The sequence below is a fragment of the Pinus tabuliformis genome, chromosome 3_2, assembly GCF_031772625.1.
Source record: "Pinus tabuliformis cultivar Carrire ecotype Pingquan chromosome 3_2, CPIR1, whole genome shotgun sequence".
Classification (NCBI taxonomy): domain Eukaryota; kingdom Viridiplantae; phylum Streptophyta; class Pinopsida; order Pinales; family Pinaceae; genus Pinus; species Pinus tabuliformis.
In genome coordinates this window covers 890,232,760-890,256,608 of record NC_142302.1, presented here as the reverse complement: position 1 = coordinate 890,256,608, position 23,849 = coordinate 890,232,760, and the positions used below count along the sequence as shown (strand labels likewise).

General features: G+C 38.3%; 1 protein-coding gene across 1 annotated transcript in view; it reads right to left on the bottom strand.

The window, feature by feature from the left end:
- Window positions 1-23,849, bottom strand: part of SAMC1 (S-adenosylmethionine carrier 1) — a 317,141-nt gene that overhangs the window by 153,344 nt on the left and 139,948 nt on the right. Inside the window, exon 5 of the mRNA XM_089418748.1 lies at window positions 17,829-17,919. Within this exon, the coding sequence (XP_089274874.1) occupies window positions 17,829-17,919 (91 nt within the window). The remainder of the gene's footprint in view (window positions 1-17,828; window positions 17,920-23,849) is intronic.

Below are 23,849 nucleotides of genomic sequence, written 5' to 3'. Positions count from 1 at the left end.
CAGAGCTCCCTCTTAGCTAGGGACTCTTCTATCAGCAACTTCTTCTTCATGGGTCCTTCAACTGCTTGATCAACTTCTCTCCTTGATGTCATGAAAATCAGTTAAGCTTCTTCCTTGTAGGGCAATAACAATTGATCACTTTCCTCCTTAGTTTATCATGTCATTCCTTTCTTCATGGAAAGTGCCCTTCTTCATATCTGGAACCTTTGTTATATGACTGCTTCTTTCTCATCATGTTTATTCCATCTACCACATGAATGCTAGTTGTACTTGTATTTACAACTCTTGTTCGAGTAGCCCTGCATTATCCAGATATTATTCAAGAAATCAAAACATCATATTAAATCAAATCATACCTTACAAGATGGCTCTTCATCATGACATCTTCTTGTAGGTATCAGCATCCTGCACACATATTGACTCATCTTCCAAAGATATCAATTGTCAAGGGTCTTCATCTTTTTCAGACTTTCATCAGAGTCTTCATATCTTTTCAGGAGATTTCCTAGTCAAATCTTCTTGGTCTTTTGGATGTTGATTGCATATCTCATGATCTCTTCCTTCCTCACACATTCCATTCCCAGGAGCTTTCAATCAAAGTTTCTTAATTGTAGTCAACCACCTCATACTTCATATGAGGACATATTGTGTTGATTTCATCTAGTGTGACTTATGCCTTCCTGCATCCTTTCAGAGGAGGAGATATTTTTCTCTTGATCGTGCTTCTCAAGATAGAAGCAATGATCCATGTTACCTACAACCATATGACATGACATTATAATATTAAACATAAGCATTCATACCTTATTTTACCTTCAGGTCATCGAGGCTTCTTCCAACAGCTTTCTTGATTGAAAAGATTTTCAATCCCTTGATCTGCTTCATGTCATCATATCATCATCTCATGGATTCCATAAGTTGGAGTTCTTGTTGAAACACTTGCTTCTTCTCTAGATTAGTGAACCCTACGATGAGGATTCCATTAGAGAATTTTGAGGATCTTGTATATCCCCAACTGGCAAATGTTTCCTTTTTGACTTGATGTATGATGAGTCTTGTCTTAGATGACTCCTTCCTTTCCTTCAATGTCCACTGAGGTTCCCAAGAGTTATATCCTACATGTTTGTCTGCCATGGATTTTGTCCTTCATGATTCCCATGGTGATGTCATGAGCTCTTGTTTCTAATGCTTCCATGATGCCATGATGCATCTTATTGTCATATCTTATAGCAAAAGCTTATGATAGGACCCTTTTGTGAGGGATACCATCTTACTCATAGGAGAGATTTGTTACTCCCTCTTTTCTTGGCCCTTTTCTTCATCTTCCTCCATCTATCTGGTGATATGAGCTTCCATAGTCTTTTCATAATCCTAGCTATACTATTCTGTCTTGTTTGAGGACCAAACTTCTCTTTCCTTTTTGCACATTTTTAAGTCCTTTATCCTTCAATACTTTTGCCCTCAACTTGTCTTTCTCTATCTAGTATAGAGACCACAAATTGTTGAATGAGGTATCCTTCTTGTTCATGGACACTTGTTGCTTTGCCTATCAGTTAGAGCAATGATGATTCTCTTATTATCATCTTTTCCAGATCTCCCAATTGAGATCTCATGAAGATATTTCTTCATTCTTTGATATCTTCAATTTTGTGTAGATCAGGTCTAAGTGATGTGACCTTCTTTACTACATTTTTCAGAGAATATATCTTCTAGTATGTCATTTGTCTCCTTTCCTGCTACATAGAGATGACCTAGGACTGATTTCATAAGAATCCTATGAGTCCCTTTATTCAAACAATGTTTGACCTTCAGAGACTTTTCCATAGATATCACTGACTTCTCTTTTCTATGAGGATTATGACAATCCTCGTTATTTCATGCAAGGACCTTTGATGACCCATCCAACCTATAGATTTCCTTGCAATCATGAAGTCATTTTACCAAATTGATTAATGAAAATACTTACTTGACATGTGAAGATAAAATCTTCACCTTGATCATGTTGAAGATGCACTGATGCTTTCTCCAGGTGACCTTCTCCAAGGGTAAGGATGAGATCCTTGCCACAATGTAGAAATGTTCCAGGATCTTCAGGTTATTGCTTTACTGTAATGCCTGTTCAACACCTTAGAAGAAACCTGAGCACTGTGGTTACTTGTAGCACTGTGACCGCCGAGACTGTGAAATGAATGTCATCTGACTGTGGGTGGTACTGAAATGTATATCCGAATTGAACTGTTGTATGAGCTCTCCTAACTGAGTCTTCTGCCTATGACCATTTGCATCTTTTGTCCGAGCTTCCTGAGGCTGAGACTGTGGGAAGAATTCGAGTATAGGTCATCACGCTGTGGAAGACTGTAATCCAAAATTGTGACTGTGGTCCAAGTTGTGAAAGAGATCCAAGTTTCTCTTATCGAAAATATCAAGGGGAATGCTGAGGTTTTGTGATATCATCATGTAGCGTTGATCAGTACTGGACTTATCATTATGTAACTTTAATGAAACCTTGCACTGAGCATTACCCTTCATGTCATGAGGTATACTATTCGTGCTGCAATATTTGTAGACTTATCCGAAAGTGCAATGTAGATGACCCAACTGAAAACTATAGTATTATTATATAATCTAGAACTCTTCTGTGATTATACATCGAGTCTTCAGGGGCAAGATCCGAACTGTAGCTGTGATCTTGAATTTATCTGAGACTGTGCCAAAACTGAGATATAATTTCATTGGTTCTAATCTTGATTACTCCATCCTTTGAACTGTTGATTCTGAACTGTAATCAATCATAGTGATTCGATGCCCTTCCTTGATTGTAACCATAGCTCTGATACCATGTTGAAGAATCTAGGGCAATTGAGATTCTTCTAGTCATGATAACTATTTGTGAGGTGTTTTCAACTTTTCTTATTAGCACAATTCTTCACTTGTTATTATTAGAGTGTGTCTTTTCAATTCATCAAATAGTTACCAAAACAAAAGAGACAAGAACACAAGATATTGGCTTTCTGCCAGGGCCAAAACCTCTCACACTTTGAGAGGTGTTGACCACTACGTGTCAACTTCCCATAGCAATACACCCCCTTTTCTTCGCAAAAGGGATAACGCTTGATTGACGTGTCCGTGCCATTCGACATTCATCATCGACTTGATCATATTATGTTGTAAACCCAGTTTGCATGTGTGAATTGTAAATAGCCTTAGCAGCGTTGAGTCATGTATGTAAATTGCCTAGGTGGACCTAATTTTCTAGTGATAATCTACGTTCCGGAAGGTTTTTTGTCTCACCAATCCATGATTGGCAGAGATTTCCTTCAGCCTAACCCCAAAGCCGGAATGAATTTTGTCATTAGAATCTTAAGAGAATCCTAGTGCGTTGATCTGCTAGATTATATCTGTGTCGCAGAACTGGGTGGTCTATAAGGGTCTATGTCAAATGGGTTTTCCCCCCTTGAGATGTAAAATTGTAAAAGTCATGATGTAAAGTGTCTTGAGGGTTAGGAAATGTTTTAATCCCCTCATAGGTCCTAAGTCCCAGGTCCTACGTGATTTTTCCAAAGGCTAGGTTCGAGGATCCATTTAAAAATGAAAATTAAAAATTGAAAAAAAAAAAACAATAAATAAATAAAAGATACAAAATAATAATAATTAAAAATAATAAAATAAAATTTAAAAAATAATAATAAGTCAAATTTTTGAGTAAATAAATGCAGAATTTCAATTTTTTAATATTAAAATGCATTTAAAAATTCGACGGATGAGATTAAAAGATATCTTGATCCTCATCGACGGTCGAGATCATTTTGACATGGATCACTCGAACTAGCCATTGGGAATTTTTCCTTTAAATAGGGTGCTAGGGGTAATTTAAGATCATTCAATCTGTGAGTCTTATGTTGAAGAAAGCTCTCTTGTAAACTTTTTCTGGTGCAAATAAAGAAAGAATTTGGGGTTGAAATCTTGCTGGTGTTACTCTCCTCAAGTGTTGTGAGCTGTTTTATTTTCTGCATAATTTTATTTTCAGCCATTAGTAATAGCTTGATGTAGAGTATTGTTGAACACAGGTATCTTTTTCACTTACTAGGGTTTGAATGGTGATAGAATTTCTGAAATAATGGCAGGTATCTCCATTGCATCTGGAATTTAATACTGTTTTTCCCTCTTTATTGATGGTTGAAGTGATCTGTGCAGGAAACCCTTATTGAGAAAATCAGTGGGCGTTTGGGGAAGTTCTCAGCTGAACCAGCCAACTCGCGCAAAGCATTTTCTTGTAGAGCCCAGCCAGTTTCGATTCTGGGTCTGACATTTAAAGTTTATTTTTTTTTTGAATTGCATGAGAGATTTCTGAAGTATCTCATAGTAAATGTAATATTCTAGAAATATTATGGAAGGTTACTGACAAATCTGGCTGTTGTAGAGTCACAAAACTGTAAATTTTGTAGCTAGCTTTTTAGGGTTTTAATTTTTTGCAATATATTCTGGGTGTTTTTCCTTTCCATTTACAGGTTGCAGGGTTTTCTGAAGACTTTTGAGGGTTTAATCAGCTCCCCGCTATTACTCAGGGTTTTGTCATGTTGCAGATTTAATTATGTTACAAGGACATTTTGAAATTTTTGAGGCAAAGCTGTGTTCCAGCCTCTCCATACCTGCTGCTCTATCAGCCTGCGTTCCTTACAGCCATCAGTCTTCTGCTCCTCACGCTATTCATCTGTTGTTGTCCATGTTCTGTTGCTGTCCATGTTCCACGCCTCTGCTGAAACCTTCAATCCCACCTGCACCCTTGTTACTCATCCTTTTCTCCCACGCAGTCACATACACACGCAAACCCTCACACAGTGATCTGCTCCTCATTTCTCCTTCACGCCATTGAACCCATCCGTTGGCCATCCTTTCTATTTGTCCACAGCCCTGTCTATGCTTTAGCTGCCATCCACTAAACCTGCAAACGAATCTTCTTCATTCATCAAAATCCGTGGTATTTTCCTACGTCCTCCTCTACCTGCGCATAGCTTCCAGCACGTTGTCCGCTCTGCGTATCTCCTTAATACGCTGCACGCAGTCCTCACGCTGCTTTCCCTCTTTCCGTCAAGCTGCCACTGTGAGTCGTTCACACTTCTTGTGCCATCCGTCCAGCCTTCTTCGTTCTAGCTTTGCTGCGTTCAGCTCCACGCAATTTCCTTCTGCAGCCGTCCAAAAATTTTCGACATTCTTCATTAACAAATACGAGCTAGGTTTTTGCGTTTTGGTTTTATTATATGCGTAGGCAGGATTCGATTTTTTGTGCAACGTAAATACAATTTTAATTTAAGTTTTGGTTTCATATAATAGAAAAGTAAAAGGTAATGTTTAGTTTTCTCTCCCTTTTAGATTTTCATTATAATTTAGTTTAGGGTTAGTGTTATTAGATTTTAGAATTAATTTTTATCTTAGTTCAAAGATTTTTCGATTTTATTTTAGTTAGGTTTTGATTTATTCCATTTTAGTTTTGATAAGAGAATTTTAATTTTAAATTTAGATTTAGATTAGATTTTAATAATTTCAAACTTTATTTACTTTAGTTTAGTTTAGATTAAGACTTTAATTTTGTTTTCTCTCAACCTTTATAACAAAAATAAAAAATAAAAAAATAAAATCTTAGACTTTGTTCTATAGTTTAGAATTTTTTTTAGATTTAAGTTTCATTTATTTAGATTTCAGTTGGCTTAGTCTTGCTTTATTTAAAAATAATAAAAAAAAATATTTTGGAGATATTTTGCCAGATCCAATCTTGACTCAAGGCTTTGTCATGTTTGCGATATATCTTTCCTGCTAAGGCTAAAATTTTGATGTGAAATTAATGTTTATCATTTTCATGTGGTTAAACATGCTTGAATGATCATTTAAAGATTAGCTATATGAATGTGATCTCTGGTTAGCATTTGAAATTACATGGTTATTTAAAGCATTTAATCTTTCAAAATTTTAATTGTTGGAATATTGTTAAGCAATTGAGCGTTTGTCGATTATCTCACATTTGGTAAAAGTTAATCTTTGATTGAGTTATTTGATGGTAAACGATTGTTAGTCAGTTCATATTTCTGCAGCATTTGACAAATAATCGTTTCATCATTTATTTCATAAAGCACTGGTCTATTAACTTAATAAAATCAATTAAGTGCTTGTTTCCCCTCGTGTCTCAAAACCCAACTAGTCCACAGTTGGTCATCCATTGTCCCATAGGGTCTACCCCCCTTAGCTGCAGGAGACAAGTTTAAACGGAGAGATCGGGGATTAGGGTGACAGCCCCCCATCTGAGTGTTGTCGTGACAATCTGTGCGACAACATTTTTTGGCGTCGTTGCCGGGGACAAAGTTTTTCTATCCTTGGTCCTTTCCTTTCGAGCTTTTCGGTGTTTCACTTCATGTCCGGGTGGCGACTCCACTTCATATATTATCTACAAGAGTGTATACTAGAAGACATCCAAGCAGTCTGTGCAATCCTACTCCTGATCCTAAAAGGGCCCTTAGTGTACGATTACACAAACTCTCTTCTCGTACACTTCTTGTTAACCTCGAACAAGAAGCCCTCTCTGATATCCATTTGCTTTTTACTCGTCAAGTTAGGCACGATATCATGGATATGTATGCCCCTTGCGATTTTTCTAACATTCCAGGGTATCCCAATAATCTTCCATCACTTGGGATAGATAAGTTGCCTAGCTTTCAGGGAGATAATGCGATTAGTGCTAATTCGTATCTGAGAGATTTTAGTATATGGATGGCTAAGTACGCAAGGTCTCGTGATTTTGATCATGAGGATGTTAGAATGACTCTTTTTATTTTAACCTTGGGAAGCGATGCTCATGAGTGGTTTACTGAAAAGCCTTGGAATTCATTTGATTCCTTACAATCGATCATTGATGCCTTTAAGGAAAAGTATGGAGATAAGAGAGAAGGAAGACACCTCGTAAAAGCTATTAGCATAATAAAAAAGAGCGTGAATGAAACTGTTGAAGAATTTAACAAAAGGTTTAATGGTATTGTTAGAGAATTACCGCAAGACTATAAACCTACAGACAAATCTCTCCGAGATTTTTATATTGATGCCTTTAGTCCTGAGCCATCTTATGAATTAAGGCGTGCTAGACTTAATGATTATAGGGATTGCCAAGCCTTAGCTATAGAGCTTGAAAAGGACAAGGCAGCATCTGGGAAGTCTGAGATCCCAGGTTTCGATAGCGCTGCTACGAAACTAAAAGAACCTAAAGGAAAAGCAGTTCAAGAACCTGAAAGCGAACTTGTTCTCAAATTGCTCCAAAAGATTGAAACCATGGAAATTAATCATAATAAGGAGATAGCTACTTTGCAGAATAGGTTGATCCAAATGGAAAGAGCGCAAACGCAAAATTTCCAACCTCGAAATAATAATAATAGAAATAACAATTGGCAAAAGAAGGGTCAATCTAGTGAGCAGAGACCTCCTAATCCGTTAACTAATTTGGTTGATAATGCTCCTCCTTACTGTCGGGTTTGTGATGCTCTTCATGAAGAGGCCACTTGTCCCATCGTTAGAAGAATTTTAGATAATGGAATGTTTGGGGCAGGTGATCAAATAAATGTAGTAGGTAACAAGTTTCCTTTGTCTATGGATGATTAGATAGAGGTCAAGGAAAATAGTCATGACATTATGAATCCTTCATCAGCTTTTAGTATAAATAACCTTGAAAATGAAGAAGACATTTTGGCTAGGTTATATGGTGAAAAACCCTCTCCCGAGCAAATCATGGAAATTGCTAGGGATAAAGGTCTGACCTATCAGAGAAGGGATAAAGATCAGAGCGGGAATCAAATTCCCCCATGAACTCTTAACCTTGGTTTAAACACTAGATTAGATGTCGATTTGGGAAGTTGGTTTAACAATGTGAAAATTTGGGTTCCTATCTCCGAGATTGCTAAAATCCCTTCCCAAAGAGATAAGTTACTAAAAGCTATTCAGGGTCCTCAAGTAAATGCTTCTCAACAGAAGACTCGGGAAGTTGACTATCACGATGCTCCCATATATTTGCAAAGCTTAGATGCGGATAACAAAGATCACCAGCCTAATCACCTTGTTAGTTAATGGATATAAATTGAATAATTGCATGTTGGATTTTGGTGCATCAGCTTGTGTGATGACTAAAAGGGTCATGGAACAGCTTAACTTAAGAGTTTCTAGACCCTACTATAACATATGTGCCATGGATTCTAAGAAAATTGAAGTGCATGGTTTGATCAAAGATTTACAAGTTCATCTATCAGTTTACCCGGACATCATGATTGTTATGGATATAGTTGTCGTTGATGTGCCTGATGCCTGGGGTATGCTTTTATCCAGAAAGTGGGCCTCTGATCTAGGACAAAGTATTCAAATGAATTGGTCGTATGCTATGATTCCTTCTCCTAGAGGTGATGGTTTTGTAAGACTTAATAGAGAGCTCGAAAGAAAATTCCATGTTGAAGATCCTAGGAGACCTCACAACGAGATAATTAAAGAGCAATCTGACATTGGGAATTACGCTATCATGTCTAATTTCATAATTCCTCTGGATGATAAGATTAAGGATCTCAATGATAGAGTGTGGTACATGTACTTTGATGGTGCATCATCTAGGCATGGTAGAGGTGCTGGAATAGTGCTTAAATCTCCCCTTGATCACATTTTCAAGTTTGCATATCGATTAGAATTTGAAGCAACCAACAATGTTGCTGAATATGAGGCTATATTGTTGGGTCTTGAATTGGCGAAGTCTTTGAAGATTAAGTTGCTTAGCATTAAGGGAGATTCTGATTTAATTATCATGCAGCTTAAAAATAAATTCACATGTAAAAATCAAAGACTAAGGAATTATCGAAATGATGTATGGGATACTATGGAACATTTTGATGCCCTTGACCTCGAAGCTATCCCAAGAGAGCAAAATAGTTTGGCAGATGAACTTGTTGTAGCTACTACTACTTTCCAGTTATCTGATGAGCTAATTAAGGATAAGATCAAAATGGAAGTAATATTTAGGCCATCTGTTCCAGATAACTCAGAGCATTGGCAAGTCTTTAATGATGAAAAGCAAGTCATTCGTTTTCTTAATAGTTTGGATGAGTTTGAGGATTTTCGGATAGATTATGAGGAGGATGGATCTTTAAACTATGAGCATATCATAAATCCTACTCCTAGGAATGTGGTTGCCTTAGAGCAACATTTTGATCGGCATGATACCACGAAGTTGAGAGAAGAAAATAAGATGGACCCAGGCGAATATCTCGAGATAAACATTGGTATTTCTGAGAACCCAAAGGTTGTTAAAATTGGTAAAGGTACTAGTGCGGAGGAAAGAAAAAAGTTAACTAATTTCCTTCGCGAATATCGAGATGTTTTAGCTTTTTCTTATGATGAATTAAAGGGCTATAGTGAAGATGTCATGGAACATACTATCCCCTTAAAAGATGAAAATGCTAAACCCTTTCGCCAGAAACTTAGGCAAATTAATCCTAAGTTAGCCCCTTTGGTTCAGAAAGAGCTTGCGAAAATGCTTGCAGCTGGAATTATCGCTCAGACAAGGCATTCGACATGGTGTTCAAATCTGGTGATTGTTAGGAAAAAGAACGGTACGATAAGGCTTTGCGCCGATTTTCAAAATCTTAATCTAGCATGCAAGAAAGATAATTACCCTTTGCTAAACATGGAGACTTTATTGCAAAGAGTAACCGGTTCTGGAATAATGTCGTTGCTAGATGGTTTTTCTGGGTACAATCAGGTATGGGTTAAAAAGGAAGATCGTCATAAAACTACATTCACCACACCATGGGGTACTTTTGAATACATTAGAATGCCATTTGGATTAACCAATGCTGGGGCTACATTCCAAAGGGCTATGGATTATGCTTTCAAGGGGTTAATCGGAAAATTTATTGAGATTTACCAAGATGATCTCACTGTATTTTCTAAAGATGGTATCAGTCATATAAATCATCTTAGGCACATTTTCGACAGATGTAGAGAATACGGGATTTCTTTGAAGCCAGCTAAGTCTGTTTTTGGAGTAACAGAAGGGAAATTACTTGGCCATATCATTTCTAAGGATGGAATCAAGATTGATCCTAAAAGAATTGAAGCAATCCAAAAGATTCCTCTTCCTCATAATCTTAAATCCCTTCAGTCTTTCCTTGGAAAGACAAATTTTCTTAGAAGATTTATTCCAAATTACCCAGAAATAGCTAAGCCTATTCAAAGTCTTATGAAGAAAGATGTAAAATTTGTTTGGCAAGAAGACGGCAAAAAGGCTTTCCAAGAAATCAAATGCGCTATTGCAAGAGCTCCTGTCTTAGTTAGTCCCGATTATTCCAAGGATTTCATGATTTTTTCTTTCGCTTCCGAAGAAACCATTGCAGGTGTCCTATTACAAAAGAATAAAGATGGTCACGAGCAGCCTATTGCTTTCATGAGTAGAGCACTTCAAAATTCTGAATTGAGGTACAATACTATGGAAAAGCAAGCTTATGCCCTAGTCAAGTCTCTTAAGCACTTCAAAACTTATGTGGGTTATTCTAAAATCATTGCTTATGTCCCACATTCTGTTGTTAAAGATATATTAACTCAACCGATTGCTTAGGGACTCGCGCTAGGTGGGTTACTAAAATACAAGAATATGATCTAGAGATCAGACCCACCAAGCTAATCAAAGGCCAAGGCTTGGCTCAAATGTTAACTGAAAGTAACGAAAAGACTCTTGGTTTGTTTTGTCTTAGCGATCTATCTTCACCAGAGTTGCAAAGATTAGGAGAGCATGAATGGTACAAGGACATCGTTTATTACTTGATGAATATTGCATGTCCTAACCATTTAGTTGCTAATAAGAGAAGGGATCTTAGACTAAAAGCCACTAAGCACTGCCTTATGAAGGATGGCCTTGGATGGAGAAATCCTGAGGGCATAGTACTTAGGTGTGTTGATGAAATTGAGTCCAAGAAATTAATCTCTGAGTTTCATTCAGGATTTTGTGGTGGTCATTATGTTGCTAGAACTACCGCCCACAAAATTCTGAGAGCTGGTTATTATTGGCCTTCAATTTTTTCTGATGTGCATAAGTTTGTTAGAACTTGTCAAGCTTGTCAACTATTCACTGGGAAACAGAAGCTTGCTGCCCTACCCCTACAACCTGTCATTGTAGAGGCACCTTTTCAGCATTGGGGTCTAGACTTCATCGAGAAGTTCCATGAAAATTCTAGCAATGGCTACTCATGGATTTTGACTGCAACGGATTATTTCACTAAATGGGTTGAAGCCATTCCTGCTAAGAATGCCACTGAAAAGGTTATTATGGATTTCACTGAAAATAATATCATTACTAGATTTGGTGTCCCTGCTAAGATCACTATTGACAATGCCAAAGCTTTTAGTTCCACAGAGTTTTCATCTTTTTGTTTTAAGTATGGCATTCTCTTATCTCATTCGTCAAATTACTATCCTCAGGGTAATGGTCTGGCAAAATCAAGTAACAAGAATCTCATAACCATTATCAAGAAGATAGTAGGAGATAATAAGAGATCATGGGATAGCAAAATCAAGTATGCTTTATGGGAAAATAGAATCACTAAGAAGAAAGCTACTGGTAAATCTCCCTTTGAATTAGTTTATGGCTTGGATGTAACCTTACTTGTGCATCTGAAATTGCCAACTTATCAGCTCCTTCAGCATTTTTCTACTAATAAAGATGTTGTTCAGAATAGAATAGATCAAATTGTGGAGTTGGATGAAGCTCGTAGGACATCTTTTGATGCTATATGTAAAAATCAATCTAACATTAAGAAAAGCTTTGATAAATTCTCTCGATCTAGATCTTTGCAGGTGGGAGATATGGTACTTCTTTGAGATCGCAAGAATGAAAAACCAGAAAAACATAAGAAGTTCGATAGTTTGTGGCTGGGACGGTACATCATTCGAGATATAGCTGGACCAAACTCATTCCACTTGAGAAAATTGGATGGCGAACCACTTGATCTACCTGCGAATGGCCAAATGCTCAAGCTGTTCTTCAAAGATGATATCTGATGCCATAGGGCATCCCTTGTATTGTATTTCTAACCCTACTCCTTGTTATTTCAGCATTTCATTTCTGTTTGAGGATTAGATTTACTTTCCTTGTTAATAAATGAAGAGCTTATATCTTTCATGTGCTTAAATGTTATATGATGATTTTTGGATGGACGCTACTTATTTCTGTTGTGTGTTGCGTGGATGCAAATTATGGATTCTCACATTCCTGCGGTGCAGCAATGTGTCCCCGAGTAGAGCCAGATGTTGACCACTACATGTCAACTTCCCATAGCAGTACACCCCCTTTTCTTCGCAAAAGGGATAACGCTTGATTGACGTGTCCGTTCCATTCGACAGTCATCATCGACTTGATCATATTATGCTGTAAACCTAGTCTGCATGTGTGAATTGTAAATAATCTTAGCAGAGTTGAGTCATGTATGTAAATTGCCTAGGTGGACCTAATTTTCTAGTGATAATCTACATTGCGGAAGGTTTTTTGTCTCACCGATCCATGATCGGCAGAGTTTTCCTTCAACCTAACCCCAAAGCCGGAATGAATTTTGTCATTAGAATCTTAGGAGAATCCTAGTGCGTTGATCTGCTAGATTATATCTGTGTCACAGAACTGGGTGGTCTATAAGGGTCTATGTCAAATGGGTTTTCCCCCCTTGAGATGTAAAATTGTAAATGTCATGATGTAAAGTGTCTTGAGGGTTAGGAAATGTTTTAATCCCCTCATAGGTCCTAAGTCCTAAGTCCTAGGTCCTACGTGATTTTTCCAAAGGCTAGGTTCGAGGATCCATTTAAAAATGAAAATTGAAAATTGAAAAAAATAAAAAACAATAAAAAAATAAAAGATAAAAAAAAATAATAATAATAATAATAATTAAAAAATAAAATAAAATAAAATTTAAAAAATAATAAAATAATAATAAGTCAAATTTTTGAGTAAATAAATGCAGAATTTCAATTTTTTAATATTAAATGCATTTAAAAATTCGACGGATGAGATTAAAAGATATCTTGATCCTCATCGACGGTCGAGATCATTTTGACATAGATCACTCGAACTAGCCGTTGGGAATTTTTCCTTTAAATAGAGTGCTAAGGGTCATTTGAGATCATTCGATCTGTGAGTCTTGTGCTAAAGAAAGCTCTCTTGTAAACTTTTTCTGGTACAAAAAAAGAAAGACTTTGGGGTTGAAATCTTGTTGGTGTTACTCTCCTCAAGTGTTGTGAGCTATTTTATTTTCTGCATAAAATTTTATTTTCAGCCATTAGTAATAGCTTGATGTAGAGTATTGTTGAACACAAGTATCTTGTTCACTTACTAGGGTTTGAATGGTGATAGAATTTCTGAAATAATGGCAGGTATCTCCATTGCATCTGGAATTTAATATTGTTTTTCCCTCTTTATTGATGGTTGAAGTGAGCTGTGCAGGAAACCCTTATTGAGAAAATCAGTGGGCGTTTGGGGAAGTTCTCGGTTGAACCAACCAACTCCCACAAAGCATTTTCTTGTAGAGCCCAGCTAGTTTCGATTCTGGGTCTGACATTTAAAGTTTATTTTTTTTTTGAATTGAATGAGAGATTTCTGAAGTATCTCATAGTAAATCTAATATTCTAGAAATATTATGGAGGGTTACTGACAAATCTGGCTGTTGTAGAGTCACAAAACTGTAAATTTTGTAGCTAGCTTTTTAGGGTTTTAATTTTTTGCAATATATTCTGGGAGTTTTTCCTTTCTATTTACAAGTTGCAGGGTTTTCTGAAGACTTTTGAGGGTTTAATCAGCTCCCCGCTATTACTCAGGGTTTTGTCATGTTGCAAATTTAATTATGTTACAAGGACATTTTAAAATATTTTGAGGCAAAGCTGCGTTCCAACCTCTCCATACCTGCTGCTCTATCAACCTGCGTTCCTTACAGCCATCAGTGTTCTGCTCCTCACGCTATTCATCTGTTGCTGTCCATGTTCTGTTGTTGTCCATGTTCCACGCCTCTGCTGAAACCTGCAATCCCACCTGCGCCCTTGCTATCTCATCCTTTTCTCCCACGCAGTCACATACACACGCAAACCCTCACACAGTGATCCGCTCCTCATTTCTCCTTCACGCCATTGAACCCATCTGTTGGCCATCCTTTCTGTTTGTTCGCAGCCCTGTCTATGATTTAGCTGCCATCAGCTAAACCTGCAAACGAATCTTCTTCATTCATCAAAATCCGTGGTCTTTTCCAACACGTTGTCCACTCTGCGTATCTCCTTAATACGCTGCACGCAGTCCTCACGCTGCTTTCCCTCTTTCCATCAAGCTGCCACTGTGAGTCGTTCACACTTCTTGTGCCAATCCGTCCAGCCTTCTTCGTTCTAGCTTTGCTGCGTTCAGCTCCACGCGATTTCCTTCTGCAACCGTCCAAAAATTTTCGAGATTCTTCATTGACAAATACGGGCTAGGTTTCTGCGTTTTGGTTTTATTATATGCGTAGCCAGGATTCGATTTTCTATGCAACGTAAATACGATTTTAATTTAAGTTTTGGTTTCATATAATAGAAAAATAAAAGGTAACGTTTAGTTTTCTCTCCCTTTTAGATTTTCATTATAATTTAGTTTAGGGTTAGTGTTATTAGATTTTAGAATTAATTTTTATCTTAGTTCAAAGATTTTTCGATTTTATTTTAGTTAGGTTTTGATTTATTCCATTTTAGTTTTGATAAGAGAATTTTAATTTTAAATTTAGATTTAGATTAGATTTTAATAATTTCAAACTTTATTTACTTTAGTTTAGTTTAGATTAAGACTTTAATTTTGTTTTATCTCAACCTTTATAACAAAAATAAAAATAAAAAAAAAATCTTAGACTTTTTTCTATAGTTTAGAATTTTCTTTAGATTCAGTTGGCTTAGTCTTGCTTTATTTAAAAATTAAAAAAAAAAAAAAAAAATTGGAGATATTTTGCCAGATCCAACCCTGACTCAAGGCTTTGTCATGTTTACGATATATCTTTCCTGCTGAGGCTAAAATTTTGATGTGGAATTAATGTTTATCATTTTCATGTGGTTAAACATGCTTGAATGATCATTTAAAGATTAGCTATATGAATGTGATCTCTGGTTAGCATTTGAAATTACATGGTTATTTAAAGCATTTAATCTTTCGAAATTTTAATCGTTGGAATATTGTTAAGCCATTGAGCGTTTGTCGATTATCTCACATTTGGTAAAAGTTAATCTTTGATTGAGTTATTTGATGGTAAACGATTGTTAGTGAGTTCATATTTTTGCAGCATTTGACAAATAATCGTTTCATCATTTATTTCATAAGGCACTGGGCTATTAACTTAATAAAATCAATTAAGTGCTTGTTTCCCCTCGTGTCTCCCAACCCAATTGGTCCACAATTGGTCATCCATTGTCCCATGGGTCTACCCCCCTTAGCCGCAAGAGACAGGCTTAAACGGAGAGATCGGGGATCAGGGTGACAGCCCCCCCAGTCTGAGCGTTGTCGTCACAATCTGTGCGACAACAAGAGGAAAACCCGCACAAATTCTTCTTATATAGATTCCAATTGACAAAGACCAGAACCAAGACCCTTGACCTATATTTCCATTCCTAAACAAAGACACAGTCATCCTTCCTCTCTTGATCCTTCAATTTCTTCATGGCACCAAAACATGATCACTGCAGCATTCCAATGTTGTGATCTATACCTGAACTTTGGCCTCATCATTCCTTCATCATGTAACATTTTGCATCACTGATCGTATTACTACAACACCTACTATCATCGAGCATTACTGAGCCCCATTGTCCAGCCGCATTCTAGTAAGTATAAGTCTGAGACAACGAGAAGAATATTACTGTAATATCACCCAAACTAATCCGCACTGTGGTCACTGTAATAACCGACCTTCTTGCTTCCTAGATCACCAAGAAACTCAGAGATTATGTCGAGAACATTTCTGTGTATTGTCCGCATTTTTCTGTCCTGCACCCATCTGAAATTTCAAAGATATGTCGAGTTTGTCTACTATGTAAATGCAAAGGTATAGGCTCCTTTTTATAGTTGTTGGGTCATACATTTAAGCCGACCTATCTTTATGAACCGACGTGTCATTTTTGTTGAGCCGACATATATATATATATATATGACGTTCTCCAAAAGTTGTGTCTCCATTTATTGAAGCCAACATGAAGCTTGAACATATATATATATATATATATATTGATGCTGTGAGGATGACTGTGCTATATATAGATATGACGTTCTCCAAAAGTTGTGTCTCCATTTATTGAAGCCGACATGAAGTTTGAACATATATATAGATATATATATATATATATATTGATGTTGTGAGGATGACTATGCTTGTCTATTCTGGAGGACCCTTACAAGTGTAACAACACTCCATAGACTCTGAATTATATATTTATGACAAGATGACAAATCCTTAAAGACATCAAGAAGAAGTCTTTGACCTATGAAAAACACTTCTTGCTCATGAAACCCATGATGCAAGGAATACAATAAATATATTTGTTTCTTCTTTACATAAAATCATAATTACAAGTTGTTATGAAGACCGAACCTAGTTACACTTTCTTCAACACAAGCGAGGCGGCAACAAGACCCAAATGGGGAAAATGTCAAAAGGGCTTGTAAGAAGCACATGGAAGTGAGATATATGGTATGGGTAAGCGGGACGGCGCAACCAAAATTAGGGTTTCCTAGGTAGTATCACACCTAAAGTTAGTAGCCAATAGAGGAGATTCCACGGGACTACGGTACAAGACTAACCACCAAGCTGAGGCTAGGGAACAAGAGTACAATCCAAGCCCATTCTTTCCACCAAATCCTCCCACTAATCCATGTCCAAATGTGCCCAAGAAAAGCAAGCATAAACAGCCAATTACATAATGAAAAGTAATACCTTCAGGGTTGGCAGGTCCACCTTCAAACATACGATCATAACAAATGTGCGAGGGCACATAATGGTTGGCTTAGGTCGCAGAGAATGGTGGCACATGGAGCTATCTGGTGGCTGTAAGGGGCTGTTGGCTGCCAGCTGAAGACAAACCTAGGAGAAAATTTCTCCTATAGGGGTCACCCACTGTTGGTGGGTAACAATTTCTTGTTAAGGTCTCTGAAAGCTATGAACACCAATTAAATCTTCATAGTTCCTCATAGGAAGTGCCATGAGATTATGAAGAAAGCAAGCTCTTGAGAAGCATGTTGACTGAGATGAGAAAAATCTTAGGATAAAGAATCATTCAGTCAAGCAAATTTGTTTCTATTTTATGTGCCATTCATAATATCTAGGATGATAGAGATGTACCAAGGACCTTGATTAAAACATGCAGCCATTTTGTTTTATACGGATGATATGGTTGAAAGTTTACAGTCAGTTAGGTAAGCAGCCAAGTGCGTTTAAAAGGTTTCTAATATATTACAAGACAGGAAATCAGTGTACTAGTCTGAGGGGCCCAACTTCTGATTTTGGAAACATGATTACTTTGTATTTGTAACCATGATTAATAAATTTTACATTCAATTACAACTAGTCCTCACAGGGACATTAATGAAGACTGTTTCTATCATATTGGACAGGAAAAACCAGAACAAACAGCATCTTACACTGAACAGATGGATATTCAAGTGCATTCCTCAATATCAGAACTATGGATCTAAATTTCTAAATTATTACCATTGTTCTTCAACTTGGAGAATGGGTTTTGTGACAATTAGAAGATCAAACATTCCAATCACACCAACATACCAAATGAGCAACAGCATTATAATTATCCGGAAAAATCTCTAACAGTTTTTTCTTCACCGGTTCATAAACTCCAACAAATATCGCTGATGCCCTATTCAAAACATAAACAGTAGTAAGAAATAGAGTAAGAAACACTAAAATTAAATGGAAAGATGACTTCTGAATTTAGAAACAGATTAGAAAGTACACAGGTGTGAGCAAAGCATCTGAGAACAAGCAACAATGTCTACTTCCAAATCCTAAAACTTGTTAATTAACTTTATAGTCAAGCATAAATAGCTACAAATGATTGTCAAGGTTAATTTCTCATGGTCCTATCAATTTTAAAGTTTAATATCAGTATAGTGAAACAATCAGTGTGTTATATCAACTTCAAGTGCAACGCTTCATTCAAAAAAGGGGGAAGAAAGTTTCATGTGGATGGAAGATAAAGAGAGGAAACAGGGTGTATAATATTATTCACTGGAGAAATATAAGAAAAGGAAAAACCTATATTGGTTTATCCATTCCTCAAATTCATCAATTCATAAATTGTCTTACCTTACAAACATAGCACATTTCACTTACCAAAACACAGATAGACAAATGTTGGTAATCAAGAATACAAGTATATAAAGTTTGTGCGAAAGGTAAGGCTTGTTAAGTTATGGTATGTTCTATGCTTATAACAGTTTACTTCTTTTTCTTATTATATTCCACAGATTAGCAATCACATGTACATAAAGTAAAGTACAGATAGAACATTAAACGATCGACAGAAAACAAGCCAAGACAAGAGACACAAGATGTGGCGGCTAGCCAGGGACAAACCCCACAATGTGTGGGGAAACCCTTTGATCAAATCTTCTTTTATCTTCAATAATTCAGCAGAGAGAAATAGTACAATAAATCTGATTTATATCAGTAGTAGCAAACCCTAGATCAGCAGCATCAGCATTAGCGGCTTCATCATCAAACTAGGGCAGACGATATCTCACAAACCGACCGTCGGATCGGCTTGATTCCACCACCAAAAGTTGCGGCTTCCAGAGGAGGTTCAGATGAACCTACAGTGTAATTCAGATGAGGAGATCTTCTAGTCCATGCAGGTCAAACTTTACTTCTGCAGTTGCAGCTTCAGTTTCAGTAGCTTCCAGCTTCAAACTAGGGCAATCGATATTTTGCAAACCATCCGTCAGATTGACTTGATTCCACCACCAAAAGTTGTGGCTTTCAAAGGAGGTTCAGATGAACCTACAGCGCAGTTCAGATGAGGAGATCTTCTAGTCCACGCAGGTCAAACTTTACTTCTGCAGTTGCAGCTTCAGTTTCAGCAGCGTCTGGCTTCAAACTAAGGCAGTGGATATCTTGCAAACCGTCCGTCGGATTGACTTGATTCCACCACCAAAAGTTGCGGCTTTTAGAGGAGGTTCAGATGAACCTACAGCGCAGTTCAGATGAGGAGATCTTCTAGTCCACGCAGGTCAATCTTTACTTCTGCAGTTGCAGCTTCAGTTTCAGCAGCTTCTGGCTTCACATGTGTGAGGGAGAGACCCTTTTCTGCGCAGTAGAGAAGAGACTCTTTTCTGCGCAGTAGAGAGAGAGAGATGTGATGAGATGAGTGAGTCCAAATGAGGAAAAGTCCTCCTGTATTTATACACAATGTTGGTGTTTGAATAGATGCGACTGTTGGGCTTCTGAGCCTACATGAGTTGTAGGTCGGCTTGATAATAATTCCATAATCAAAATAAATTCATATCTCCATGAATACTTATCGGAATCGAATGATCTTTATATCAATCCTACACCTCTCGACGAGAGGAATCTAATAAAAATATTATCGGCCATGAATAAGATGACCCACATGAAGTTTGGCCCTAGTTGCCAATTTTAACACTCCCTCTCAAGTAGGGAGAACTTCATCTGCAATTTGTCTATCGGTCGCTACTATTCATCCATCAAATGCACTGCCCTGTACAGCGTGACCCTTGCCCTGCTCTGCTCTATTCTGCCTGTTCTGCTTTGTCTTGTTCTGCATGTACTGATCTGTATTGATCTGCTCTGTTCTGCTATGCTCTTGCATTGTTCTGTTCTGCTCTGCTTTTGTCCAAATTATGAAGAAGAAGAAATGATCGAGGATGTATCATACTGACTCAAAGTCAGTGTCAGAGTATGTACCACTGGTCCCAGACCAGTCTCAACCAACCCGAAGTCAACGTCATAGTATGGTACAACTCCACTGGTCCTAGACCAGTATCATCCTCCACTGACTCAAAGTCAGTCTCAAAGTGCATACCACTGGTCCCAGACCAGTCTTAACCGACCCGAAGTCAACTTCATAGTAGGTACCACTCCTACTACTGGTCCCAGACCAGTATTGCAGTCTCAGAGAGTGTACCACTGGTCCTAGACCAGTCTCAACCAACCCAAAGTCAGCGTCATAGTATGTACCACTCTCACTGGTCCCAGACCAGCACTGCACCGACACAAAGTCAGTCTCAGAGTATGTACCACTGGTCCCAGACCAGTCTCAACCGACCCGAAGTCAGCATCATAGTATGGTACAACTCCTACCACTGGTCCCAGACCAGTGTCATTGATCCCAGATCAATGGAGGTCATCCTAGCGTAGGGAGTGCGATAGATACAACGATGCATCCATCGGTACTACTATGGTCCCTAACTTCATTTCCCTGCTCATTGATCAGATGAGAGGTACTTCCCATGAGTCCCAGACTACATGGGTAGGATGCCTCGACAAGAGAACTAATCAATCCTGTCCTCACAGGAGAACACATCAATCCTGCTACAATCGCCATGGAGAACACATCAATCCAGGCCTCACAGGAGAACACATCAATCCTGCTACAATCGCCATGGAGAACACATCAATCCAGGCCTCACAGGAGAACTAATCAATCCTGCTACAATCGCCATGGAGAACACATCAATCCAGGCCTCAGAGGAGAACTAATCATCCTGCTACACAGGAGAGCGAATCATCCTGTTCCACAAGAGAGCGAATGATCTTGTCCCACAAGAGAGCGAATCATCTTGTTCCAGTGCGCACCACCAGGGGAGGGTGAGTCACCCTGTGGTCGTATGTTGCTCCAGTAAAAACCGTAAGCCCTCAGAGCTCCCAGAGCTCAATGTATGCAACATGTAGGACCCTTGTACAAGGGTTTCTTGACGACTCCAAGTCATTTGGGAAAATCACAAATTAGATCTTTCCTCGGGGCTTTGACAACGTGTATCGTCCTGTACATCATCTTAATGCGATGGAGCCTCCTTGCTCATCAACTTACCATATCCCAGATGATGTCTATCTGATGGAGCAATCGACAAATACGGGATTCCTCAATAATCGAATCCCACCTCTGGTTGTTACAAAGAATCACAGTGGTATCCAATGTAAATCCAAACAGCTCACTGAAGAGCTTTCGCAACCAGACTGCCTCATAGGAGGCCATGCTAGCAGCAATATATTCCACTTCGGCAGTGCTCAAAGCCACCGACTTTCGCTTCCTACTCATCCAGGATATCGAAGCAGATTCCAAGGTGAAACAGCACCCAGAAGTGCTCTTACGGTCCACCACACTGCCTACCCAATCACCATCAGTATATCCAAGTAGTCTCACATCTCCGGCAATGTATCTTAACCCATTAGTAATTATGCCACGAAGATATCTCAGAAGATTCTTGGCATCAATCCAGTGAGGCTCAACCAAATATGAGCTCACAATGCTAACTACAAAACATATGTTCGGACGGAGGTTCACCAAGAACATCAATGCGAATGAGTTTATGAAACTCAAAGGCATTTCCTAAATCTGGTCCGACATCACTACCATATAACTTCTAAAAGTTAAGATCCTCAAGGTAGTCACAGGCTTGTAGTCCATCATACCGAATCTTTCCAATATCTTTACCACATATTTTCCTTGAGATAGGAAAATTTCCCCTGGCTTCTGCCACACTTCAAGTCCTTGGTCCTTCATTTCAAATTCAGAAGCCAACTTCCTCTTACATTTGTGAATGAGAGGGTTTGCACCTGTTAGAAAGAGGTCATCCACATACAACACCAGTATGAGAGGCTTGTCATCTTCAACCTTAAAGTAAAGGTTAGGATCAGCTTCACTCCTAGTGAATCCTAGCTTCATCAAGTAGCTATCGATCCTCTCATACCATGCTCGGGGTGCTTGCTTCAGCCCATAGAGAGCCTTCTTCAACCTGCATACATGAGATTTTCAATCATAAATCTCAAATCCTTCGAGTTGCTCCACATAGACCTCTTCTTTGATCGAACCATGCAAGAACGCGGTTTTGACATCTATCTGATGTAGGTTCCATCCTTGTGAAGCCACAAGGGCTATGATCAAGCAGATGGTCGTATATCTGGTAACAGGTGCAAATATCACATCATAGTCTATACCTTCCTTCTGGGAGAAATCATGAGCAACAAAACGAGCCTTATACTATTTCGTACTTCCATCTACTGCAGCTTTATCTTGTAAAGCCATTTTGAAGTAACAATTGTCTTGTCCTGGGGTCTGGGAACTACTTCCCAGACATCATTCTCCATAATCGTCATAGCATCCTTCCATACTTGATGCTTGACGGCATCTAAGAATGATGAAGGCTCATTTTGTATAATCGTGCTCATGATGGTCAGGTATCCCTTATACTTGTTAGGTTTCTTACTTTCACGGAAGGTTCCTCGGGGTGCAGCATGTCCTTCAGCATCATCAAGAATCCCCCTAAGCCGTGGAGGCCTCTTCATAGAAGAGGGAGGCTCAGGTGGATAAATAGGATCCATGGGTACCTTCACATCAGGCATTGTTACATCATCTACCCATAGAGACAACTTCCACAATCGTACGGTTCTTCCTTTCCGCCACACCATTCTGCTCAGGAGAATGTGGTGTAGTAGTCTCCCTCTTAATGCCAGCCTCAGATATGCCTGAGTGAACCAACTGTAATATATCAGAGGTCTTGCTTTGACTTGAGGGGAATAGTCCCCTTTTAGTCTTTCCTTCGGCACATCCCAGACATACACCTTCTTTCTCTACTTGGAATTCGGGGATCCCTGTTACCATCTGTCTTACATCGGGTAGAGCTTTGTAATGAAGGTGGGCAAACCTCCGATGCCAAAGTTCAGACTGAAGAGATGTGTCATAAGATATAACACCTAGCGGACTTCCATTGACCTGATATAATGAATCAACACGAAACCCAAGAGTAACAGCATCTTTAACATTATTTTTCCATATACATACCTTGCCATCGCTAAAGGTTACCTTGTAGCCTTGTCTTCCATTTCCGAGATAGACACCAGGTTCTTTCGGAGGTCAGGTGCATTTAATACATCCTGGAATTTCTAGCCTTCTTGAACGGTTGTCCTATTCCTTGATGTCCAGCATTCCTTTTACCTTTGCTATTGAATTTTCCATCCCTTCGATTACCATGAGAGGGATTTTGATCATCGTCATGGTGAGAGTCCTTTCTATCAGGGCATTCCCTTGCATAGTGACCTGCTTTATTGCAAATGTAACATCGTCCTTTTCTTCCACCCTTAGGTCCAGCCTTTCCTTTTGATTTAGTCCCGGAATTATTTATTTTCTTAGCATGAGAAGAAAAGGCAGCAGGAGGACCTTTAGGCGTGGGCATTTCTTGCTCTTCTACCCTTGTTTCTTTTTCTTTTTTTTGAATGCATCTAGCCATTAATTCCTCGAAACGAGGAATTACATTATTGTTCAAAAGAGTAGTCCTTAACACGTACCATTCGGATGGTAATCCTCCAAGAGTCGTGAATGCCATTTCTCTGTCAGTAATAGTCTCCCCAATAGATAGGAGATCATTTTTTATCTTGATGATTCTTAAGAAGTATGCTTGCATACTCTCATCTTTACCCTTCTTGATTTCCCTCAGTTTATTTCTAAGAAACAAAACTTGATTTGCATCATTAACTTTAAATATACTCACCAGTCTATCGTAAATTTCCTCGGAGGTGTCTAGTTCAGAGATGTAGGCCACCAAGTGCTTG